Below are 27,475 nucleotides of genomic sequence, written 5' to 3' on the forward strand. Positions count from 1 at the left end.
GCTTTTTCGTCCGGGCTTAGTATAGTTCCCACATAAGTAAATTTCTCCGAGTTATTTGAAAAATAGATTTTTTGTAAGTCCTCGGTTGGGGTTGGTCGTTCAAGAGCTTCTGCCCTCGGATCAAGGTCGGCCAAAGCTAGGAGTTCGTCCTGACCGTCGATGTTGTGTACAAGTGTATGTATACTCCGGGTTGGTCTTTTCAGACTATTGTTGTAATATTGTCGGGCGTCACGGATGTCACTATGAATTATTGTAATAGTATTGTCCTGCAAAGGGAACTTAACACAAAGATGAACTGTACAAACAATAGCGCCGAACTTATTCAAGAAAGGTCTGCCAAGTATCAGATTGTAAGAGCTAAACCAATCAACAATTAAATATTGAACATCTGATGTTTTGGATAAAGGAACCTCACCGAGTGTGGTTTGTAACCACATAGATCCCAATACCGAGACTCTTTCACCTGAAAAACCGACCAGGTCTCCAGTGGAAGGTTGTCGTATGTTGTTGCTTAATTTCATCTTCTGGAAAGTGAAATAGAAAAGAACATCGGCGCTGCTCCCCAGGTCCAGTAGTACCTTTTTTACCAAGAGATCTCTGAGTTGGATGGAGATTACCACAGGGTCATCCAGATTTGTTATAGCTTTATTGAAGTCGGAGGTTTGAAATGTCATCTGGGGGAAGTGTGTAGGCGTTTGAGGATTGTTTGGATTGCCTTCGATTGAAAGCATAGCTCGATAAGATCGTTTTCCTGCCGAGTTTGTGCTGCCTCAACCTGAAAAATCTCCAGAAATACAGTTAATAACTCCTCTTGGTTGTTCAGGATGACTTGTGCTCGCCTTTTCTCTTTCTTGGCTATGTTGTCCTGCCGAGTTGTGGTCACCAGTGGGAGGGACACGTCGTTGCATATGGCCTCTGATGTATTTAGTGAGGTGGCCTTGCCGAGCTAGTCGCTCCACAGATCTTTAGCGATGACACACTCATCAATGGTGTGTCCATGTTTCTGGTGGAAGGTGCAATACTTTGATTTGTCCACACTCTTTGGTTCTGGATAGTTGTCGGCCTTTCGAGGTGGCTTGATCAATTTGGAGTTTAAGATCTCCTTGATGATGTCGTCACGCTTGGTGTTGAACTGGGTAGGGTGTACATGGGCCGGACTACACTGGGTTTGGCTTAATCCAAACCCGACCCGAAATATAGACCGGACCTAATTTTTAGACCCTAACCCGACCCTAGACCCGATAAAACCTATGCACCTTCGAGCCGGGTGAAAACCGGATAAAAATCGGGTGAAAACCAGGTCTTTAACATGTAAAAATTACCTAATCTCCAACCATTATTTCACAATTCATATAGTAAAATTCACTTAAAAAATATAACAAGAACCAACCCTTCTCTAAAATTAAAGCATAACCATAATCAATACTAATATTGTCTAATAACACCAAATATTTAAATCAATACAAATAACACAATATCATGCATTAGTCTAAAGTCTTATGCATTTTAAACATAAAACATTAACTTATAATCTTATAATGACTAATAATACAAAATATTAAGGTTTATAATATTTAAATTCCACATAAGAATAACCATTATCCATCACTAATAACACAAAATATTAATTGTGTATGATGACTGGGCCATCGGGCCGAGTTCGGGTGACCTGAGCTATGGCCTGGACCCGACCCGAAATAATGACCTGGTCTATTTTTTAGACCCTTACCCGACCCTAAACCCGATAAAATCACACTAAATTAGCCCCTAAAGTATTTGGGGACGGGCCGGGTCTTCGAGCCGGGCCGGGCCATGTACACCCCTAGAACTGGGTATAAGATTTGTACGGGGGGTGGGTTTGAAAGTCTTCTTATTGTCCCGTGTTTTTTCGTCTTCCTTGTATTGTGGTTTGTCCACTTTCCGAGCTTGTCAAAGTTCTTCGATGTTAATCTGGCCTTTCGCCTTTTCTCGGCATTCGGTCAGAGTTTTTGGTTTGGCAGCAGCAATAATCTCCTGGAATTTTTCTAGTCGGAGTCCACTTTTAATGGCATGTAGATGCACCTCGGGATGGAGGTCAATTTTGCTCATGGCCACCTTTGTTAAACGAGTCCTGTATTCTTTGAGGCTTTCGTTCTGACCTTGTTTGATGGTATTCAGGTAGTCGGAATCGTGTAAGTAGATGGCTTATCCAGCAAAATGCTCTTCGAACAACTTTGATAGATCTCAAAAACGAGAAATAGAATCTGCAGGCAAAGAACAAAACCAGTCAAGTGCAGGATCGTCTAAATAAGATAGAAAACAACGACATAAAACTTTATCGGATGTACCGTTGACTATCATTATGGAGGTGAACTTTTTGATATATTTCTTCGGATCGCCTAACCTGTCGTACGGGGTTAAGGTAGTTGGTAGGGTGAACCTTCTGGGCAGCACAAAGTTCATCGCCTCGTCCGTGAATGGTCTAGGTGAGTTATCTGGCTTGCTATCCTCATTTTTTGGCCGAGCTTCTTCATTGTGCTCAGGTTGGGCTTCTTCATGCCGAGCAGTTTTGAAGACATGTGTAGGTCCATATTGATACTCGGCTTCGTCTGTACGCTCCTGATGTCCGTCATTATTTTCAATCCGAGCATTAGTTACTTTAGCAATTTAGTTAGCCATTCTTTGATTTTCCTCCGCCATGCGCTGGTTGGCTTGTTGCAACTCAGTCACCATCCGGAAGAGCTCAGATGGCGTACGTGGAGGTTGCTGAGCCATGATTGGAGGTGAAAACATTGAGGCCGATGAAAAAGAGAGGAACTATATTTTCGGCCCCACGGTGGGCGCCAATTTTCTTGTGTGAATAATCTGAAAGTAACCTCGGCTAAAGTTGTTGCCGCCGAGCTTTAGCCTTTAACACCGAGCTTTATCCTTCAGAGCCGAATTGTAAGCTTGGATGATCCGAGCTCTTCGTCCAGAGAGATATCACGTCACGAAGAGTATGAACATAGGGGGAGTGTACCTGTGAAAGGCACTCTGATGCTTAAGTTAGTACTATGAATTTAGTGTGTCTGTTAAGGATAAGATATCATACCTTTATAGGTTGAGTATAAAAGGTCGGTTACATTATCGTTAATCCTCTGAATCGAAGAGCAGTTATTAGGTAATAATGTCTGGTGGGACGTTTTTATTCTAGGATGTAACGTATAACTTCGAGTTATGGCATAAAGTGCCGACTTTTGGTGCATAAATCCGAGTTATGACGTCGAATTTGTAACAGCCATATCAATTGTGTTTTATGATATTCTACATCTCTCTACGTTCTTTTATTCTCTGGAGGAGGTCCCAAGTGTTGTTAGCAGAAGAGAATATATCAATGAGCAGTGTTAGGTAGTTGAATTTGGCTCTGTGTGTATTTTGGACGTGAGAGGGTTGAGTTCTTTTTCTTTTGTAGGGGGGAGTTTTTTTTTTTAAAAAAACCGGTCGGTTTTTGGTTTGATCTGACTGGTGTATTTTTGGCCAGTTCAATGGTTCAAGAGCAGTTTTTGTTCAGGCAGTTTTAGACTGTAAATGGAACTATATAAGTTAGTAGTTCTGAGTTGGATAGTCTGACCGTCCGATCCGGTTTGAGTATTTGGTTCGGTCCAATTTTTAGAACGTTGATTATAATAGTTAGGGAGGAAGATTAGAGAGAATTTGGGGGTTGTGCAAGATGTAGATTTCTTTGAGATGAAAGCTAGAGAAGTAAAGGTGATGAAGGTGAAGATTCTCTTAGATGCAACAAAAACATTGAGGAGATCGCTGAAAACTGTAGGACCGAACAGAAAAGTGATTGAATTATCGGTCAAGTTTGAAAAAATCAATAATTTTTGTCATTACTGCGGACATTTGAGACATGAAAAAAGAACATGCAGCTCCTTTGTGGAATATGAGGATAAGAATGAATGTTTGGAGGAGGGATGGGGGGACGTAGTTGAAGGCTGAGCAATTTGGGAGACGGTATGTATCAAATAAAGAGAATACCAATCCTATCAAGCCCAAAATAAAGGAGTCTCTAAAGGAGGGTTCTCAAAATCCAATTCCAGTTATTTTGTTAAGGAGTTTGGAAAAATAATCAATGCAGGAGAATGCAAAATATAAGGCGAGAGAGGAACAGAGTTCGGTGTGCAAAATGCAACATGAAAATACCTAAAGAAAATCAACTACAACTAACCACGCAGCAAGCTGGGGCAGTAAGTGTAACACCTCAACTTTTGACACATCATGACCAATGCCAAGCGTTCAGGTGTTACTCGTCGTAAGGACTTACTTGGTTCTAGACTCAGATTTCGTAAACAAATATTAATAAAAGTTTTTATCGATTTAGCGTGACTAAATTATTAATCGTGAAATATCATTTAGTTGCTTGCAAGGTTAGTTCTTAAAGTTATGTCACAGATAAATACGTGGTAGCAGAGAATATCGTACATACATATATACAAATATATATAGGAGTTAAGTTTGGGAATACATGTCATCTTTCATAAACCGAGAAATACACCAAGTTATATATACATATACAAAAGAGGAAGTCAGTCCCAACCCTCACACGGGTTCCCTAAACTGGAACCGAACTACTACGAAGCCCTACCCCTCTAAAAAAATACACTACAAAATTGAGGGAAAAATAGTACTAAGATCTCCAAAAGAAGTAAAAGTCAACTAGGTCAATCAACGGAATGGCCTTCAGCTAAAGTAAACACGTACGACATGTCGAGATAAAAACGCAGGCGATGTACCAAAACCCAAAACTCAACGTACTTCTCTACCGATCCCATCTGGGGAGGGAGAATAAGAAAGAGAAGAAGGGTGAGAACCTAGAGTTCTCGGTAAAGTAAAAAGGGGGTCTAAGGTCTTTGTCTCTAAGTTGTCGTGTAAAAAAAATAGAACAAACACAGAAACACAAGGCACAAAATATATACAACAAGTAAATAGAATAAACAATAAAAAAATGGCAATAAATAATTCACAAGAAATTCATATGCACAAACAAGATGATGCATGCATGTTTCTAGCACAGGCCATGAGCTCATGTGTCGGTTGTCTACCCGCAACCCGACGTTACTCGGGGTGAACCCCAAATATGGTCTCTTTACCGTGTCAGTTAAGCACAATTCTCATCATGGGCGAACCCATGTTAGTTAGGATATCTTGACATCACGATAAGAGATAGGCTATCAGTTAGGCGAACATTCCCGCATTAGCAATCTCAAGCTATCAGTTAGGCGGACACTTTCGTATTAGCAATTTGGCATAAGGCCCATTCAATATACAATTCTCAACTTTTGTTTCATTTATTGTTTCTCATTTTCTTTTCTTTTCATTATACCTCCACATCACTAATTACATACACGCACCTCCGCATCACCGTTTTATTATACCTACCTCCGCATCACCATTTAATTACACAACCCTCCGCATCACCATTTAACATCAACTTTTTGGGAAAATTTATCCTTTTTTTTTCATTTAACTAAAGTCATGTATGCTGCCAAATTTGAACATACCCTTTGGATTAAAAATAAAGTTTTGTCGTATTTGGATTACAATTGGATTTGATGACAAATTTAGTAAAAATCTGCTGCTATCCTAGGAAATTTCAGAGAAATACAACAGACAGCTCTGTTTCTGAAAAATCTATGATAAATCCAATTCTAATTTGATACTTCCAAAATTTAGTGAGGATACACCTAACTCCCTTAAGTTTTAGGACAAATAAGTTTCAGATTCATAGTACTTTGTTTGATTAATTAAATATTAATTGGAAGTGTTGTCCTGTTTCAAGTGATTGGTTCTGAATTTTCTGTGGATAGCCCAACTTTCATGAGACATAATTAACTCTACAAAATATCTATAGATATGAAACTTGTATCCAATTAAAGTAGACTTACAGATCTTCAAAATTCTTTTAAAAGCAACTCAAAATGCCAAATACGTCAGAAGTTATAGTGGCTGAAAATTAATACTGCAGAACCAGAAAACAAAAAAATTCTGCAGCAACCACTAAATTTCAAAAATTCATATCTTTCAAACCACTTGGCCAAATTCCTTACAACTTTTACGGAAAAATCTATACCTAATGAAGTTTATCAAAAAAACAATTTCACTTGTAAAAACTGGCCAAATTGCTCCCAGAATTTCTTTTAATTTGCCTTTCAATCTGTTTCAGAATTTCTGCAGCAAGGCTCCCTAATTTTCCATAACCAAATTTGATCCTCTAAGTTTCTAACTCATACCAATCAATAATTCTCATTACTCATTACTATATCTATGTGAATTATGCCATAATTCCACCCAAGAGCTTCAGATTTATATACATCAAGAATTTACACAATAAACATAATATGATCAGACTTTCACAACATTAGAAATCTGCACTACATCCAACAACAATAATTCAACCAATTAACAGAATTTTTAGCAACATCAATCATGTTAGCTCATCATCATCAATCAAGATTACATCTAACAATCACCCATATCTAATTTATAATCCTAACCCTTACCTCTTTTGAGGATTCACAAACTAAGGTTTGTTCTTTGCTACTTTAACCCAGAAAATCCTAACAAATGTAATTAAGAAATTTTATTAGTTCACAAGGCAAAATAACCGAGCTGCACATGGAGAAAAGGAAGGAGTCTCATTCTTGTGATGTGATGAATTTGATTGGGTTGGTCCTCATTTACAGAAATTGAAGCTTAGCAAGGGTAAAACCTTTGAATTAGGAAGAACAACAGAGCACAGAGTTACTAATTCTTACCTAATGAAAAAAATACCAAGGGAATCAGAAAGAAAAAAGGACATGATTTCTTCTTTGGCTCTGGGTTGCAGCTCCTTTGATGATCTTCTTCTTCCTTCTTGATGGTGATGTACGCTATTGACGTTTTCCTCATTTCCTTCCTTGATCAATTGCCACTTTAGCTTCTTTTCTTTTCTTCATGTGGTTTCCAGAGAAATTGAAAGGCTTGACTCTGCTATATATATCTATAGAAGATAGAGAAGGATGAGCTGGTGCGGCAAGACTTCGTGGCTTCCTCCCCTTGCAACACCACTTCACAGCACTCATTGTATGAAGTGGTGACTATGGTTCCTCTTGGAGTAGCGTTCAGTGGTGAGCGAGGAAGAAGGAATAAACTTAATCAAAGTGTTCCTTAGGTTTTAGTTTAATTAAAAGAAGGTTGGTTCGGTTGAACCCGAAGAAAAAAAACCGTGGCTTTGAAAGAAAAGAAGGAAAAACCAGGTTAATAGTTGGTAACTCATCTAGGATAATTCCTCTCCTAATTCCTCCACAACTGCCACTGCCGATCACCTCCGGCCAAGGACCACCACAGACCACCGCTACTGCCACTGAGCACCATAGGCCACCTCTATCACCGACAACTACCTCCTTCATCCACCCACTATCGGTCATCCTAAATTTTAAATCTTAAATCCTAAAATTAAAACCTTAAACTCTAAATTCTAAACCCTCTCTAAATTTAAATATTAAAACCGAAATTCTAAACTCTAAATTCTAAATTCTAATTTTAAACACTGAATTCTAAACATAAATTTTGAATACTAAATCTTAAATTTTTTGGTTTGAATTTTGGATTTTTTATTATTTCTAGTTTTAGATGTTTTGCCTTCTATTTATTGTGAATTGTTGGCTATTTTGTTGGCTAAAAATTATTGTTTCTTCCTACTTTTTTTTAACAAGTTAGATACTACTTTTTAGATATCATAGTAATCACCGAATTTAAATTGCATTTTGTATGTTGCACACTAGCCTACACATATACATTTTGTTTGCTCCTTTGATTTCAAATATTTTCAGCCACTATTTGCAAGGTAATTAGACCCCATATTTTATTTGTAGTATATGTATTAACAGATTATAGTATACATCAAAATCCAATATATCGTTACTTTAAACTTGTTAAAGTACCAAGACAATTTTCTTTTTTTCATAAAATTGTTGTGATTATATATCATATCATATTGTATTCAATACTTATATTCTTTTTGTGCAAAATAGGTAGGAATAACAGATGAGAAAATTTCTGATCTTGATGAACGGCTAGCCATTGACATTGCCGAGAAGTGTCAGGGGTTGCCCATGTCAATAGTTACAACTGCAAAGGCATTGAAAAATCAAAGCCGCTCAGTTTGGGAGGAGACCCTTAAAACACTTGAAAGACAAAAGTTTGCAGGAACACCTGAGTATTCTACAAAGTTGAGTTATGAGCTTTTAGCAAATGAGGAGCTCAAGCTTATCTTCTTGCTTTGTGCTTGTATGGGTCAAGATGCATTGGTCTCAGACTTAGTGAGACTATGCATTGGTTTGGGTTTTCTTGACGTCTACACAGCAAAGGAAGCCAGAGATCAAGTGCAAATGTTGCTTATTCATTTAAAAGAGTCAGGTTTGTTGTCTGACGGTTACTCAAATGATGGTTTCACGATGCAAAACCTTGTTCACAATGCAGCTTTGTTGATAGCATCAGAGAATAACGTGTTTGTGCTCGCAAAAAAAAAGCTAGATGAATGGCCTGATGATGATAAACTCAAGAAGTACACTGCTATTTTCTTACATCATTGTGATGTCAACACCGAGTTTCCTAAAAATTTAAAATGTCCTAAACTGAAGGTCTTTCATTTTCACAATAACCATCAACATTTCAAAATACGGAAAGACTTTTTCCGAGGAATGAAAGAACTTAGAGTGTTGGTTCTGCTTGGCATTGATCTCTCCGAAATGTCTTCATCAATGAAATACCTAACAAAACTCCGAAAGCTTTGTTTGGAGCAATGCATTAATCTAGATGAGAACTTATGCATCGATATTGGCAAATTTATGAAGAATCTAAGAATTCTAAGCTTTTCTGGATCTGATATTAAAAGCTTGCCCACTGAATTGAAGGATTTGTCAAAGCTGCAAATTCTTGACTTAAGTAATTGCTCCCAACTAAAATCAATTCAAGCTGGTGTAATATCTAGCTTGACTGATTTGGAGGAGTTGTACATGAGAAACACTTTGGTTGAATGGAGGGTGGATAATAATAGAGAGGAAAATGAAAACAAAAATGCTAGTCTTTCAGAGTTGGGACATCTAAATCAAATAACAAATGTTGACTTACAAATCCCAAGTGTTGACCATTTGCCAAAAAACTTATTCTTTGATAAGCTGCATAGCTATAAAATTGTAATTGGCTCGTCAAGTACACATTTGGAGCCAGATTTCAAGATTCCGGAGAAATATCAACTGTTGAGGTATTTGGCGATACTGGAGAAAAAGGTTGGCATTCATTCTCAGAAAGGGATCAAAATGTTGTTTGAAAGAGTTGAGAATTTGTTGCTGGAAGAACTCAACGGTGTCCAAGACATCTTTTATGCACTGAATTTGAAAGGGTTTCCATGTCTTAAGACTCTGTCCATTGTGAGTACTTCTAGCATTCGGTATTTGATCAAGCCACAGGAGAGGAAGCATCCTGAGAACGCTTTTCCGAAACTGGAGACATTGCACCTCTACAAGCTCGATAACATGAAGCAACTATGCTCTCGTGTGTCACTTTCATCCTCCTCATTTTGTAAACTGAAAGTTGTCAAGATTAAGCTTTGTGGTTTATTAAAGAATGTCTTCTTAATTTCTATGGTCAAGCTTTTGGTTGCTCTTCAAACAATTGAAGTTTCAGAATGTAACTCTCTAAAGGAGATTGTCTTTGCGGAAGATAATGCACAAGATGCTAATGCGTCGAAGTCTCTTGAGCTTCAAGAATTACGCACTTTGACATTAAAATCATTACCTGAGTTTCATGGATTCTGTTCCAATTCATCTACAGAGCAACAAAAAGTATTGTTCAATAAACAGGTCAGTCCAGAACTATTGAACAAATTTATTTTTCTTTTACATTTTAAATTTTTATTTTATGTGTATTTATATTATAAGTTAATGTCCTAAATAAAACAAATTTATTTTATTAGTTAGTCAACATTTACATATGTTTTTTTTTTCTCATTTGACGTAAATTAAAAGTTATTATTTGTGTTTCTTCACAGGTTAAATTCTCAAAATTAGAGAGATTGGAGTTGTGCTCTATCCAAATCACCCAAATATGGGATGACAAAAGTCCTCCTTTTGAAAAATTGGTACACTTGGAAGTGAATGGTTGTGATAATTTAGAAGGTTTGTTAACATTATCTATGGCTATAAATATGAAGACTCTCCAGTCTCCAAAGTCTATCTGTCAGCGAGTGTGCCAACATGAAGCATATTCTTCTCAAAGAGAACAGCAATGATACTGAAAGTGAAAAGAAGGTATGTACGTAATTTGGCCATTGATTCCATATATTTTTATTTCATAACAACGAATGAATAATATTCATATATCATTACAACAAAATTTTGCATTCTTGACTGTTATTAGTGTAGAAGAAACAATTATTTTAGAGTAGTAGTATTTATTTTTTGACAAATAATAATTGTATAAGAAAGTATTTAAACATATTTTGGACTACTAATAATTATTTTAAAAAAGGCGTTTGGTATTCTTAATGTTCAATAATTGTATATGTATATTTTTAAAAGGAGAGTAAAGTATCGCTATTCGCAACGTTTGAGGTAAGTTTTAAAGTTGTCCCTAATGTTTAAATCGTTCTATTTAAGTCCCTAACGTTTTAAAATTGGCTCAATGTTATCCTGTCATTAGGAATATGTTAACAAAATTGACCGCTGAACAAAATTGAGACAATTTTAAAACATTAGGAACTTAAATAGAACGAAAATGTTGGGGATAAAAACGATATATAGAAATAAATTTTAATTTTATCCTTCAATAATATCAGTTTTTTACGGTACATAATTATTCAATTATTTTTAATCACATTTAAGTAAATTACACTTAATCACATTACTTTCATTCTAAATAAATTTATTTTTTTTATAATTTTACGTTTAAAGATTTTTACTCTTAAACATTAAAGAATTTCGATATATTAGTAACAAAAGATACAATTTATACCTTATTGTATATGTATCATTTTTTTCGCAAGTTTATATATTAGTCAGTCTACAAACATTTTATGATGAGTAAAAAAAATCTTTAAAAGTAAAATTATAAAAAATAAATTTATTTAGAATAAAAGTAATGTGATTAAGTTTAATTTATTTAGATGTGGTTAAAAAATAATTGAATAACTATGTACCGTAAAAAATTGATATTATTGAATGATAAAATTTATTTTTATGTATCATTTTTGTCTCTAATGTTTTCATCCTATTTAAGTCCCTAACATTTCAATATTGTTTTAATTTTGTCTCGCCGTCAATTCTGTTAACAGATCCTAACGCAGGACAACATTGAGTCAATTTTAAAACGTTAGGACTTAAATATGATGATTTAAACGTTAGGAACAATTTTAGAACTTATCTAAATGTTGGGACAAAAACGATACTTTACTCTTAAGAGTACTTTTCTCGCGGATATATTAATTGTAAAAGTAAGTTTTTATGATAATACATTTATTATTATTATTATTATTATTATTATTATTATTATTATTATTGATGGTAAAAATATATTTATTTTTTATTATACTAGATGTACACTAAAATCAAAGTTTTAGATTAGATTAAGTACGATTTTAATTATTACAATAGGAGTTGATAATTTTTTTCGTTTTCAACATTTTTTAGTTACAAAATTATTCATAAAATTTAATTTAATTTTAAAATGATCGTTCGGACGAAAATATCTTGCAATCAATCTACGTAGTGATATTAAAATTTTTTTTCCTTCATTTACTTTTTTTGAGATAAGAGAAATTAAAGTAGTTCTCTGGCCGTTCTTAGATATTTTACGTCATTTCATTTTTCCATATAAAATTTTTCTTACGTGGCATACATAATATTCTTTAATCTATATAATGATACTAAGTTTTTTTCCCCTCTGTGTACCCTTCTTAACAAAATTTAATGATGATAAGTTATGAAAAAAAGTTAACATTAGCAATACTTATTAAAATCTATTTAAAGGATAATTATTTCAAATAAATCTTAAAAAGTCACATACAAGAAAAAGTTCATATGTCTAATTTATTTTATTCCTTTAATAAGAAATATCGTTACTTGGAAAAAAGAATTTAAATTGAATTTTATCATCAAGATAATCTTAAACAAGAGACCATAAATTTAGCACAATTATAATATTAAAATTTCTCAAGAAGAGAGACTTCTCTACAATGTGTTAGTATATATTTTTCATTCATACTTAATATTTTTCTATTATGTCACATTATACTTTTTTCAAGGTGGCATAATCTAATTTCTTTTTTCTTTACATTGACTTAAAATTCTTCTTATCTTTTTATCTTACTTTTTTTATATTTATTTTTTTGGTTACTATATCTTTTTTAACGCCATCATCTATAATATGTGTAATTATGCTATAAAATTATTTATTTATATAATCACATTTAGAAGCATAGTAATTAAATAGCATTTATGTAATCAACTTGTTATCAATTCATAATTTTCACATTTATTCTGCGTATTTAATCTTAATGTTATTTTTTTTAATAAATATAATTGAGTTATTAAATTTATTTAATCATTTTATATGAATTTCATATCTTTCCATTCTTCTTTATAAAATTAATATTTAGACTTATTTTTCATATTATTTTTATTCTTTATTTTTATTAAATTACTCATTGCCTTCAATATTAATGTATGTTATTTTTTAATAAATATAAATTGAGTAATAAAACTTAATTTATTCCTTTTTTTATATTTTTTCTTATGTTTATTATATAAGTCAATATTTATTTTATCATTCTTTATATCCTTTTATATAATTTCATATTTTTATGCTAATTTTAGTAATTAATTTTAGTATATACGCTAACAGTAACAGAATCGTTACTAATATCATGCCTCTTATTGTTTCTCTTCTATTCTTAACCATAATTCTTCTTTAAGTTTTCTAATTATATGTATTAGATGATAAACTCCCTAAAACACTAGAGTGTATAATGTTCTTTTACATTATTTTAGTCTCTCTTTTTCTAAGTCTAATTGTATTCATTAGTTATATATGATCTTTGTTATTTATATATTATTTTTATTTTCCTTTTAACTATTTATATAGTAGTTGTAATAATATTATTGAAAATAGATTTTATTTTGATTTATAAAAAATAAAATTAAAAAATTAAATATTATTTAATTTTCAACTATTGAAATATTATATTCATACTTGTATATTATCTAATAGTTTTATTCTTGTAATATAATATTTAAATATAACTAAAAAATACTATAAAAGTAACGATAGAAGTTACTACGTACTTAAAATGAATAAACATAAATATAATTATATGAAGTTAAATAAATAAACTTCAATTCAATATTTGCATAATTTTATTTATAGTCCACTTTATAAGTTTATATATAAATTTTTTGTTTTAAACTATTTTATATATTTTTATAAAAAAGTATATATATATATATATATATATATATATATATATATATATATATATATATATATATATATATATATATATATATATATATATATATATTCATCTTAAGTTTTGTCACCAAAAATGCATCTTAGCTTTAAGGATTAGTTTGATAAAGTTATACTTTTTAAAAAGTGTAGTATTTATATGTTTGGTAAAACAAATTAAAAATAATTTTTAATAAACACAAATAACAATTATTGGTAAAATAACTTTTAAAATTTAAAAATACTCTAAAAGACATAAATTTAAACGTTAAAATTGAAAATTAGTTAATATATGAATTTATATTAGATTTTTAAATTTTAAAAAGTATAAACCAACTTTAAAAAGTTGCATTTGTAGATATTTTAAAAGATACATCGATCTTTTAAAAATTAAAAACAAAAATACGTAATTTTTTTTTATTTACTAAACATAAAATAATAAAAAATTCATACTTTTAAAGAGTAGAAGCACTTTTTCAAAAAATTTTATGAAACAAAAGCTAAATTAAATTAAAGCCCAACATTGCAATATTATTATTTTGAGGAGTTACTGTTACTAGTTTTGTTCGTGATGCCAACTTGCAAATAGCAATGCAAGCATTTCTTTGGCGATCTCTCTTTGTTGGTTTGATTTTGTGACATTTGACTTAATTTGAGTTTTTTGCTATTGCATTGTGAACCACACAATAGGTTACCATCTTTCCAAATTTGAAGAGTATTAAAGTGAGAAGCATGAAGAGTTTGAGTGGGATATGTGATAATGAATTTGAACTCCCAAAAGACTCTTTTGAAAAGTTGGAGACCATGGCCATTGATGAGTGTGATAAACTGCTCCATGTTTTCACTTCTAATGTGGTGGGAATATTTCAGCAAGTAAGCAACTTAAGCGTTACCAATTGTAAGTCAATGAAAGCTATATTTGACCCAGCAGCTTGGGAAAATAAGCCAGCAGCTTCTAAGAATGCAACAACCAAATTGCAAGATGTTCATTTTGAATCACTTCCAAAATTAGAGCACATGTTCAACATGAAGAAAAAACAGCTTGAAGGGATTCTTAAGTTAAACAATTTGCATAAGATATGGGTTCAAGATTGTAAAAGGTTGGAAAACATATTTTCTGCTCCTGTCGCTAAAACACTTGAAAATAATCTTGAAGAGCTTGTGGTCTCGGATTGCTCTCAATTGAGGCAAATTGTTGCCAAGAAAGAAGAAGAAGATGCCAGCAGTCTTACTAAACTTAACTTTTTGAAATTGGCAACCATCAAATTTTTTAGACTACCAAAATTCAAGAGTTTCTATCCAGGAGCTTATGGGATAGAATTTTCAGCACTCAACAACTTGTCTATTGAACAATGTGACAACTTGGAACCATTCAGAGAAGAAGAAATCATACATGAACAAACAAAGCCTGCCCTCTTTCCTGAAACGGTAATAACAATACCTTCAAACTCTTATTTCTATTGCTATTTCGTAATAGCAGAAGAAAAATTAATTAGATTTAATGGGCGTGGTTGAAAATTAAACTCTTTTACATTATCATCAAATAAAAATATCTGAGAGGTTTGATAGAAGACTATGGGTTTAAGATGAGTGTATATTTTTTTTTTTATCTTATGCTCTATTATTAATTACTAGGTACATTCTTTGTTTATTCCTTTTTGGATTTAACCTTTAACCATTGAAAAAAAAATCAAATCAAATATTTTTCATGATTGGATGAAATTTTACAAAGTCAAGATATCGTCACAACTAAACCCCAATTAAAATGGCGTAGAATACGTGCATGAATTTGCATTTTGGTGTATTTAACTTTATGCCTGCTAAATTAATTTTTCTGTGATGATTTATTCCATGTAGGTAATGAACAATTTGAAGTCAATTCAAATTGAGTCGAGACATGCAACGTCATCGACTAACTATGATTATCGAAGGGATAATCTAGAAGAGCTTCAATTATCTGGACTGAAGGATACTAAAATTCTGTATTCTTTCCTTTATAGCAATCCTAATATGAAGAATCTATGCTTGAATAATGGTTCTTTTCGAGAATTGGTGCCTCTTGAAAGGCTTGCTAAGATTGAAAGCTTAGGTGTTGTCCCACAGCTGAAAAGCTTGAAGTTAACAGATCTACCAAATCTTGAGAACATTGGCTTCGAAAGAGACCCAATTCTTCAAAGGATAGAGACATTGGTTTTTCAAAATTGCCCATGGTTGAAAACCATAGCACCTTCTAATGTATTTTTCTCTCACTTGACAAAGCTTGAAGTGGTTGACTGTAAAACATTAAAATATTTAATGTCACCATCAACTGCTAGAAGTTTGGGTCAACTCAATACCATGAAGGTAAATAATTGTGAATCTGTTGAGGAAATTGTATCAGAGGAAGGACAAGAAGATCATAAAGACAAAGATGACATCATTTTCAAACAATTGACGACAATTGAACTTGCGTCTCTCAAGCGCCTGGAAAGCTTTTGCAGGTCCAAGAGTTGTGCGTTTCAGTTTCCATCATTAGAGAAATTTGTGGTGAGTGCTTGTCCTGAATTGAAAAGTTTCTCCCAACAAGAACACATGAAACCGCCGCCCAAGTTGGGAAAAGTATATGTTGTCCATGAAAAAGAGAAGGTGGAAGCGTACTGGACAAACAATTTACAAGAAACAATACGAGATATATTCAACAAAAAGGTATTGTCTAAATTTCATTCTTTTCTTTTGGTGGTTCTAATAAATTATTTGACTCGAATAAGATTGTGTTTGAATTAGAGGTAAAGAATAATATAGGAAATATAATTGTAAATTTAATATAATCACAGATATTTTTCAAAGGCATGGAGGAATTAAGTGTTTCTGATCATCCTCATCTACAACAACTATGGCAATGCAAAGAAGAACGCCCACCACAAGGAGAATTGTTTAACAATTTGAAAACTTTGAAGCTGCGTGGTTGTGAGTTCAAACCATACGCAATTCCATCAAATGTTCTTTTCAGTTTCAAGAACTTAAAAGAATTGGAAGTGGATAGATGCGAAAAAATAACAGGAATTTTTGAAATGAATGATGAGATCAAGGAAACATCGTTCCAACTGAAGAAGCTAACTTTGAAATGGCTTCCAAATGTGACACATGTGTGGAACCCGGAAAAAAAAGGAATTCTCAGCTTCAAAAGTCTAGAAATAGTGAATGTCTATCGGTGTAAGGATTTGAGAACTCTATTTCCTATAGCCTTGGCCAAAGATCTTATGAAGCTTGAGGAACTTGATGTTAGAACTTGTGGTGAGTTACCCAACATTGTTGAAGCAGAAGAAGGTGGAACTGTTGATGAAGATCTTGTGTTTCCTTGTTTAACCACATTGGAATTGTGCTATTTGCCAAATCTTACTGGCTTTTGCTCTCAGAAGTTTACTCTGGAATGCCCTGAGTTAAATCGCTTAGAGGTATATGATTGCAACGATCAGCTATTTCAGAGTCAACCAGAGGAAAACCAAAACAGCACTTCAACTGCTAAGCAACCACTTTTCATGAATATAAAGGTAAATAATTTATATTGTTATTTGTTATTTGTTATTTGTTATAATATCTTCTAAGGTGAAAGTAATTTATTATAACAACTTTTAAGTTTCATTATTCTATTTTAATAATGATGAACTTTTCATTTTATATTTATAAGTCATTTTATTTTATAGGATTTAGATTCTTAACATTACTTGCACTTTTAAAAATAAATAGTAACTTAAAACTCATTTTATCAATTATGTTGAATGAGATACACACTTTCGAATTTGAAAAGAGTATTCGATAAATACTCATTTTTTTTTATATTTTTTGATGTGAAAAAAAAATTATTGTATGTTTTTCACTTTCTTTTTCTTTTTTTCTTCTCTGTTTTCTAATGAAGAAGTCTGCAAATTAATTTTGTTTTAAATCATTGTTTATATAATCAATCATATAAAAATAATTTATGCGTGTTTAGATTATTTGATTAAAAAGATATTAATATTTATTTGAGTAATACACAAAAAGTTAGTTTTAGTAAACCTAAACCCTATATGATAGTTATTTTGTAAAAGCTATATAATAATTGTCTATATCTAACATAATTGATACTTATTAGAGTCAATTCGCTAACAATTTTACAATTTTGAAATAATTAATTGTTACTTTTTATAATCCTAAGCTTCAAAAAGTTATTTATACTTATCAACCGTTTCTGTCATAGGATATTTCCAAGATGGAATATTTGGCTCTGAATTGGAGATACACTCAAGCTTTAAGTTCATGGTTGACAGAATTGAATAACAAAAATCTTGAGAGTTTGAATGAACTTTACCTTGTTGATGATGATGGGAAGAGTACCTGTAATGTGCCGGTTGGATTATTTGAGAAGACACCCAACTTGGAAACACTGGGACTAAGCTTTTCCTGTGATGAAATCCTCAAAAATATATTGCCCTCCCATGATAATGTTAATAATAAGGAGATTCTTGGAAACTTGAAAGAATTGTACCTATCCAACTTAGATAAGTTGAAAACCATCAGTGGGGTAGAATACTTGTTAAACAAGATGCGTCTATTATATGTTTCTGCTTGTCCAAAATTGACAACAATAGTGCTACAATCTTGCTCCTTTCTGAAAGAACTGCACATACAATTCTGTGATGCAATGCTGCGTCTATTCACATCTTCAACAGCGAAAATGCTAATACACCTTGAGGAGTTGCGAGTTGGGTTTTGTAAATCATTGAAAGAAATCGTGGGGGAAGAACAGCAGAGCGCGACGGAAGACGAAGCTATTGAATTTAAGCAGCTACAGAGGATTACCCTTCGATCTTTGGAAAGCCTGGAATGCTTTTATTCAGGGAATGCCACTTTGAAGTTCCCCTCTCTCATTCAACTGGACAGAGTGGATTGCTCCAAGATGAAAGTTTTCTCTCATGGAAATGTCCCCCCCATTTCTAGAAGGATTCAAGTTTCTTACAACGACTCAAGTGATGATTTGGTCTTCCTCCGTGATCTTAATAATGCTGCTGTAGTAGTATTGCTAGTGCAGTCTCTAAGTGAGGTAATAAATAAAGACCCTTCTCCAAATAAAATTTTACTATGTGCCGCTTTCAAATATTTTCCTTAGAAAGTTAAACACTTGGTTAATTTAACTAAGGCCAATTCTATAGATTTTTTTATTTGGTATCTAATTTTTGTCTAATTTATTTTTTTATAATAATTTTTAAATATTTTAAATTTTTTACTTTTATATTTTAAAATTTAAAATTAATTATTTAATTTTTTTAGTAATTAGACAATAACTTTTAAATACTATAACAAACACCTTTAACTAATTGATAAATAATTATTTTGGGGTGATTTCAACTCAGAGGAATAGTATGGAAAAAACAAAAAGAAATTAGATAAGAGAAACCATAAAATAGATTAATAAGATAGATTTTCAGTAACAAGATACTTGGTGATAATAAAATAAATTTAAGATTCAAAATTCACACTTTAAAGAATATTGCACTTTTTATTTTATTTTTTTGGAATGCATTAAAATTCACCAATAATAATTTAGTTTAAGTTTGTGTATTGCATTGAAAAAAATCATGTATTGTTCATTGTTAATAATCACTTGTTAATTGTTGTTCTCTAATTGATAAAAACAATATTATAAAGTATTATATCTAATTGATAATGTTACTTTTTTATTATATGATATTTCTAAATAATTTTTAATGAAAAAAATGACAGAGATTTAGGCAAAGACGTTTAAAGTATCTTTAAATAAAGACATTTGATTTCATTCATTGAATAGATTATTATATTAAATTTTTGACATGTATCATAGATTAAAAGTATTATCTTTATTAAAAAGTATTGATATATTCTTGAAATCGTTAATTTGATTCTGATAATAATTATTTAATTTGTTTAAAATTTAATTTTTTAACAAATTTTATTAGAGGATTGTTTTATTTTTATTATTTTTTATAAATCTTTGTAATATTATTTTTCTACTTTTATTTTATTATCATCTTGATATTTTTTATTTTGCAAATTTAATAATTTTTTATGAGTTGATTTTTTATTTACAATTTTATAACTTTTTAATAATTTTTTTCTTTTCTCTTACTTTTGAATATCTATATTTGAATCTACCAATTCTTAATTATTCCATTTTTAGTATAGTAATTCTTATTTATTTTTGAATTCTTTGAATAAAACTTATTGTAAAATTGAGATTTTGAAAAAGAATATTTTGTATTGATTTAAGAAATATTCAGTGTCATTTGGATTAATATTACTTAGAATTATTAGCATAATTATTTCTTTTATTAGATCTTTAATTTTATTCATAATTTATACTTTTATTATTAATCTATGTTTTTTTAGAATAAACTTTTTAATTGTGGCTAAATAACAACTTTAGAAAAAGTTATTTTTGACATTTTTATATAAATGGTGTCCTAACAAAATTTATAAAAATAAAATAATAAAATAAAGGATATTTTAAAAAATAACACAAAAGAAGAGTGATATTATCATTATTCTTGAAAATGACAAAAACTTAGTTTGAGAAATCTTTTATTTTAAACAAATAACTTTATCAATTTGACTTTTTAAAGATATATTTATAAATGTTATAACATTTTATATTTGATAAATTAAATTAAAAGTGACTTTTAATAAGTACAAATAATAACAATAACTGTATTTAGTAAAATAATTTTTTAAATTTAAAATGATCATAATAAACATAAAAATAGAGAGAATTTTGATTGTAAATGAAATTTGACATCAATAATTTAATCAAGAATAAATATAATATTTATTAATATATATAAAGTTATATTAGAAATTTTTTAATTTTGATAAATATAAACTAACTTAAAAAAATATTTTCTTAAATATTTTTAAAAATATCTTTAATATTTTAAAATTATAAATATAAATATATAATTATTTTGATTTACTAAATACAAAATAAAGTACTGGTGTCTCTTTAAAAATTTTAACAAAACAAGGCTAACATCACTCTCCTATATTATGTTACTCTACGATATATTTTGGTACTTAGCATATCTCAAATATTCAATTAAAAAATAGTTAAACTATTATTTTCTTTTAATACAAAAGAAATACATAAATACTTTTAACTCGAGGTTTTGAATACCAGAATGAAGAAATGGAATAATGTGACTAAAATGTAAGGACATTATATAATCATTTTTAGACAATAATAAAATATGAAAAGCTAAACATAAAGAAGTACCACTGTGATGTATAATGAAAATGCCTTTAACAAATTTTTAATTTGGATTTATATTAATAGAAAAATATTTTAATTTAATAAAATTTAGTTAAAAAATGAGATAAAAATGAAAATAAGAAATAACTATAAATAGAAAGATATATCATAAAAATTTAATTGAGATAATCAAATAATTATTTTATGTATGTTCATTTATTTAAAAGTATTTTTATTTACCTATTATTTTAAGCATTATTAAGATTATATTCATTTTTGTGTTAATATGTGTTCCTTTTTTTATTTAGATAATTATTTTTTATTAAACTTTTTGTTCCATAATATCTCACTTTTAACATTCTAGCTAGGCTAATATACGTTTTTATTTTATTTTTTTGGACAAGTATTTTAAAATAAATATATGACATATTTTCTTATAATCTAATTATTTCTTTTTCTTCACCACTTTGATTTTTTTTATTAATCAATAAATGCATTTATTTAGAGTAATATATAAAAAAGGATATATCGAGTATAATTTTTTAAAATTGACGAAGATAAATTTTTATATGTTTTTAACATTGGATTTAATTTATGCTATTACAACTATTATATATATGTATGTTTGTACTGCTTTTTTATAATATAAATTAACATAAGTGGCTATAAATGTCTCTAAAATTAAGTTAAATGTGTTAAGATAGAGTCGTACAAAATTTACCAGTTAAGAAATTGATCATATATCCTTTTATTATATATTGATATAAATTTTAGAAATGAAATAATGAAAATTGGCAATATATATATATATATTTTTTGTTAGCATTGTTTTATGGTCACGCCAAAAGAGATATTAATTAAAATAATTTTGACAAAATGATCAATGCGGGTAAATATAAAATTCCAAATATCTATTTATAAAATGTTTAATTTGAATATAATGGTAAGTGACAAACAAATAATTAGAAAATATATTATGCTAACCATATCTAGCTAAATCTTTATAGACAAGTGATACATAGATTTTTTATATTAATTTCAAACTATCGACAAAGGAATTTATATGTTGTCCATTAAATTTGATAAGATGTTTAGTCGTCTTTCCAATAAAAAACTCAGAATTTATTTATTATTTTTTCTGTAATTAATTATATTCACCATTATTGTTATTTCTGATAAGAAATTTGAAATGTTTAAAGTTCTAATTAATCTTTTATATTATATTTATTTTCTTGACATAACAAAATTCAGGGATGTCTTGATCTTGGCGATCACTCGGAGCTGAAAGATTTATGGCTTGATAAAGTGCATATCACAGATGAGGCCTTCTTCTCTGGTTTCAATTTAGAAAGTCTGGTGGTGGAAGACTGTGATGAATTCTTTACAACCGCAATACTACCTTCTCATTTACTTCCCTTCCTCGGTACATTACAAGTGTTGGAGGTGCGGGAATGCAGTTCTGTTGAGGCCATATTTGAAGTCAAAGATACACCATCAGATATTGTTATTCCTTTGAAGATATTGGCTTTGGAGAAACTTCCAAATCTGAGGCATGTTTGGAACAAGGATTCTGAAGGAAAACTCAGTCTTCCCAAACTGGAGGAGGTTATTATTGATGAATGTGCAAGCATAAAATCGGTGTTTCCAGAATCAGTTGGCAAGGGTAACATACAAAGGTTAGAAGTGAAGAATTGTGCAGAGTTAGATGAAATTGTTGCTGGAGATGATGTAGCCAAACAGGTTAGCATCTTCTCCACGCTATCTTATCTGAAGCTGTGGAATTTGCCAAATTTGAAGTGTCCATTACTACTATCGCATTTGCTACCTTCCCTTCATAAATTGGAAGAGTTGGTGGTTGGAAATTGTGGTTCCTTGAAGACTATATTTGATGTGAAAGATGCACCAACAAATGAAGAAGATACAAACATGATTACTGTTATTCCTTTGAAGAAATTGACTTTGGAGAAACTTCCAACTTTGAGCCATGTTTGGAAAGGAAAGCTCAGTCTTCCAAAATTGGAGAAGGTTATTGTTGATAAATGTGCAAGCTTAAAATCCTTATTCCTAGAATCAGTTAACATACAGAGGTTAGAAGTGAAGAATTGTGAGAAGTTAGTTGAAATTGTCACAAGAAATGAACTAGCCAAAGAAGATGCAGATAAACAGGTTAATATCTTCTCCAAGCTATCTTGTCTGAAGCTGTGGAATTTGCCAAATCTGAGCAACATTTATCATGGAATGGAAGACTCTGAATTTTCATTATCAAATGCATTACTACCATGGCATATGCTACCTTCCCTTCATAAATTGGAAGAGTTGGTGGTTGGGAATTGTGGTTCCTTTGAGACAATATTTGATGTGAAAGATACAGACATAATTTCTGTTGAGGCCATATTCGAAGTCAAAGATACAATAATAGATATTCCTTTGAAGAAATTGACTTTGGGGCATCTGCCAACTCTAAGCCATATTTGGAACAAGGATCCTAAAGGAAGTAGTCTCAGCTTTCTATGTCTGGAGGAAGTGGTTGTGAATGGATGTAAAAGCCTCACAAGCTTGTTGCCAGCATCATTGCCCATGTCTAACATGAAAAAGATAAACGTAAAAAACTGTGAGAAATTGGTTGAAATTGTTACAAAAGATGAAGCAGACAATAAAGAAACAAATAAGGAGCTTACTATGTTTCTTAAGCTAACTTCATTGACTCTGCACAATTTGCCAAATCTTACATACATTTGTGCTGGAATGGAAATTCTAAATTTGCCCAAGTTAAGAGAGTTGGATATTTCTCATTGTAAATTTGGAAAAGATTCCACTGCAAAGGTACGAAGGCTCCTACCTTAAAAATATTCGTAACTTTCTAATCTTGTTAGTTTTATATATGGTATGCTTATTTCTCCGTAGAATATGTACTTTTGAGGAAACTGCATTTTATTTATCACAATAAACAGCTTATTCTTTTAAATCATTCATAATGAGCCAAATGCATGTATCTAATATGAGAAGCTACCCACCATTAGAAAATACGAGCATCTTTTGCCATTTCTGATCTCTTGCTTGTATATGTGGTAATAGCTTATATGCACATCTAAGTCAATTTAAAAATTGCATGCTGAACATATAAAATTGCATATGCATATATCGATTTATATTAATAACCTGTTATACGTAATAATGTTAGATATTTGTTTCAAAAATTCGTTAACATAGTTTATTTTTTTGTCCAAAAAATATTTTTAGTCTTAAAAAAAAATATACAATACTAAATTTATTTTAATTCTTTCATGATATTACTTAAAAAAATTAATACTTCTGCCTTTCTTTTTTTGAAAATAAACTTATTGAGAAAAGTTAATTCCATTGATTTGTCGCCCTCGTATATTTCAAGTATAATGTCAAAGAACTCAAAAGAATTGATTCTTATTTTGAGTTTAGGATTGAATTAAGAGTATCTATAAATTTTAAACAAAGAGACTAAAAATAGTGAGTTAATATTTTATTTAAAAAACATTCAACTATTTTGTAATAGACTTTGTCACAATAATACCTTTTCATAACTAAAAAAAAAAAGTGCCAAATTCTTTATTAAATTTGTTATTTATTGTTGAACAAATTGATCTTTTTTATTTAAAATATTTTTAAATTCAATTGTCATGTGAAATCTTTTTTTATCTATAACAAAAGCTATATTGATCGAGTAAAATCACATTTTTTTCCCAAACAATTGATGTTTTCTTCATCATCAAGAAAAGTAGATTTTTAACACGTTTAACTTGTAAGCTTCTGCGTGCTTCATTTATTTCATTTTATTTGGAATACTGTACGCATTTTGCAGAAATTCAAATGTTCACATGTCATGATGGCCATGTGTTGTCCTTCTTATTAACTTTGAATCCGATGGAGCAGGTTGTTACCCCTCACTTACAGCGACGGTCAATAGACATGGAAGGTGTGATGATGGTTTATTTGGACTCCGAAAACATAAAATATGTGAGATTGCAGGGCTTTAATGATATTCATGACTCAGATGCCGCCTCTGCTTTTAATTTCTTCCCAAAGAAGGTGCCACTTCCCAATATTCAAATGCTTGTGGTGGTCGACAGTGTTTTCAAAAATATATTCCCCTCAAAAAAGCCTGAGATTATTCATTCACAGCTGCTTGTTCGAGAATTGGAATTGAGGAATCTGCACAAGCTTGAATCCATTGGGTTACAGCACACCTGGGTGGCCTCCTCTAATCTCACATCCCTGAAAGTTGAGGGTTGTGCATCTTTGAAGTATTTGTTCACTTCTTTAGCCGCCAAATGTCTTGTTCAACTTGAAGAGTTGCACATATCCAACTGTGAAGAACTCGAAAGTTTAATGCTGGATTATCAACCACATGATGATGATCATGATGTCATCATATTCGAAAAGCTTAAGAAACTGTCTCTTAGCCAGATACCAAAACTTGAGAGCTTCTACAAAGGAAACTCAACTTTGAAATTTCCATCTTTGGAGAAAGCCGAGGTTACTGAATGCAACAGATTGGAGTATATGTTCACATTCTCAACTGCCAAAAGCTTGCAAAGTTTGAGTGTGATGCAGATTTCCAAATGTGAGTCACTGGAAACAGTAGTATTAGCAACACAAAAGGCAGACGAGCCACATGAGCTCACATTCCCAAACCTCGAGTTCCTGTTTCTAAGCGAATTGCCAAAACTTGGAAGCTTTTTCACGGGAAAGTCAACTTTAAAGTTCCCAAGTTATGGGTTTCAAGTTTACATCAGTCAATGCAAGATCATGAAAACTTTCTCACACGGTGACGTGGAAGCACCTAAATTATGGATGGTGGAGATAGATGGAGTTTGTTGCTCGAAAGATAATCTAAATGCTGCAGTCAGTCAACAATTTGAGAAACGATCCTCGCAGCATTGATGAGTTAATTAGTATAATTATAATTTAACATGTAGGTTAGTTCCTCTATCTATCTGCTAAATTTGCATCATCTTTTACTTTTCATGTTACGCAATGCACCAAAACAATGGAAAAAGTTTTTGTTTGGAATGTCATTTGATTTGCTCCCTCCATATTCGGTTATATTAATTTTTGATATTGCTCATTTTATTATCCAATTCTTGTCCTTTGTGAGAATTTAATAAATTAAAGAATGGTATAGTTAATGTAACTTGAGTTAACTAGCTCTTGTATATAAATTCTTGCAGGAAATTTGTTGCTTGCTAAGGGAAGCTTATTTTCAATGCATTTGTTACCACTTACCAGTTAGCCTTGCAAAACTAGTAGTCTAATCAAGGAGCAATGGACAAATAAATAAGGATGGCTGGTAAATTTTTTTTTCTCCTTATTTTGAGAAAAAAAATAAAATTGGAAATGGTTATGCTTTCGTTGTAATTTTGTATGGATACAATCTGATGATTATGACAACTGAAATTATTAGGCCAGATAACAAATTAGATAGAAAAACACACAATTTAATTTGATGCAGTTACATATTTCTTTTTGGAAAGTTTTACTCTAAGTTTGGTTAACATTCAACTCAAATCATGGAGAGTTTTGCTTTTTCCAATCCTATGACTTTTTTAACTTTAGTCAATATTAACCAACACAATTGTTTTTTTTTTTTTGAAATTTCATTTTTAAGGTTTTACGGGACACCAAATGCAGCAATTAAGAAGATAGAAGTGGATCCCATCATGGCAACCAATATTCAATTTCTGTTTGAGTGTGGTGTGGTGTGCATGATATGAATAAGTTCCCTGTATTACTATGCAGGAAGAAATGTGTGATTGCCTTTTAAGTGGCATAGCTATAAGCTAAGTGTGTTTTATGAATAAAATTATATCTTGTATTTTTATACAAGATGTAAGGTGTGTCTAGTTAAGTTATTGAGAGCACTAGCGTATTTTTAAAATGAAAGTTGATTGTAATAATTTTACAATATTGAAGGAGTGTGGTTTATATTGTAGTTATAAGAGATTGTTTTAAAAATAGGATTGACATTGGTATATATATATATATGTTTCTACATAAGACCATTTTAATCCATAAAGTTAACCTTATATTTCTATAAAATTTCAAATTGTGTATGTTTTTTTTGCATAAAGCGTATTGCTATGATAACGATGACATGCATATTTTTCTTTTTCAAGAATTGTGATTGTTGGATAAGATTTGCCGTATTAATTAGCTAAAAATATACTGCCATCAAAATACTGCTAGCAAAGAATAGAGATCAGTGTCTCGACAGTCGACAATCTTAATTGGATATAATTATTAAAACAAATGATCTAAATTTGATAGTACAATGTAATATATTTAGAATTTAGTTCATCTAATATTTTGTTCAATACATGAATAATGACTTTAAATTAATAAAAAAAATCATAATTATAATTAACTAAACGAAACAGTAGTTAGGACAAAAGTAAACTTTATTGTAAGACAAATTCACCTCATAATAAATTTTCTTATTCCAAAAATAATATAATACCAAAATATAGTGGAATTCTTAAGCATCATCAACAACAAAAATGATGATGTGTGCAAAACTGCAAAATCAATCATGAGACATGAAGATTTTGGATTTCAACCTGCAGTGTTCTAAGTTTTTTCTCAACATTTGACAATTCCTCTTGAATCTCTAGAAGCATATTCAGTCTACTCTGTGCTTGATCTTGGCAAGGCTTGCCAAAAGCTTTCACATAATTGTCCAAATATTTCATAGCTTCATTGAAA

The 27,475-nt window shown here is 30.8% G+C and overlaps 2 protein-coding genes across 3 annotated transcripts; both read left to right on the top strand.

Moving 5' to 3' along the window:
• The first annotated feature begins 2,341 nt into the window (after nucleotides 1–2,341).
• On the top strand, nucleotides 2,342–9,953 carry LOC112721393 (probable disease resistance protein At4g27220). Its single transcript, XM_025772464.1, has 4 exons — nucleotides 2,342–2,465; nucleotides 7,833–7,846; nucleotides 8,034–9,863; nucleotides 9,942–9,953. The coding sequence occupies exons 1-4, from the start codon at nucleotides 2,342–2,344 to the stop codon at nucleotides 9,951–9,953; spliced, it is 1,980 nt and encodes a 659-aa protein (XP_025628249.1).
• Nucleotides 9,224–26,770, top strand: LOC112736644 (uncharacterized). Of its 2 annotated transcripts, none has more exons than XM_025786193.3 (10): nucleotides 9,224–9,863; nucleotides 10,052–10,310; nucleotides 14,194–14,931; nucleotides 15,361–16,188; nucleotides 16,317–17,033; nucleotides 17,720–18,562; nucleotides 21,992–23,563; nucleotides 24,647–25,692; nucleotides 25,945–26,063; nucleotides 26,382–26,770. In XM_025786193.3, exons 2-8 carry the CDS (start codon nucleotides 10,257–10,259, stop codon nucleotides 25,655–25,657), a joined length of 5,763 nt encoding a protein of 1,920 aa, XP_025641978.1. In that variant the 5' UTR covers nucleotides 9,224–9,863; nucleotides 10,052–10,256; the 3' UTR covers nucleotides 25,658–25,692; nucleotides 25,945–26,063; nucleotides 26,382–26,770. The 2 variants fall into 2 exon arrangements, with proteins under 2 accessions (XP_025641978.1, XP_025641969.1); XM_025786184.3 differs by having other exon boundaries at nucleotides 24,647–25,688.
• Nucleotides 26,771–27,475: the final 705 nt, after the last annotated feature.

This window comes from Arachis hypogaea, chromosome 2 (genome assembly GCF_003086295.3).
Source record: "Arachis hypogaea cultivar Tifrunner chromosome 2, arahy.Tifrunner.gnm2.J5K5, whole genome shotgun sequence".
Classification (NCBI taxonomy): Eukaryota; Viridiplantae; Streptophyta; class Magnoliopsida; order Fabales; family Fabaceae; genus Arachis; species Arachis hypogaea.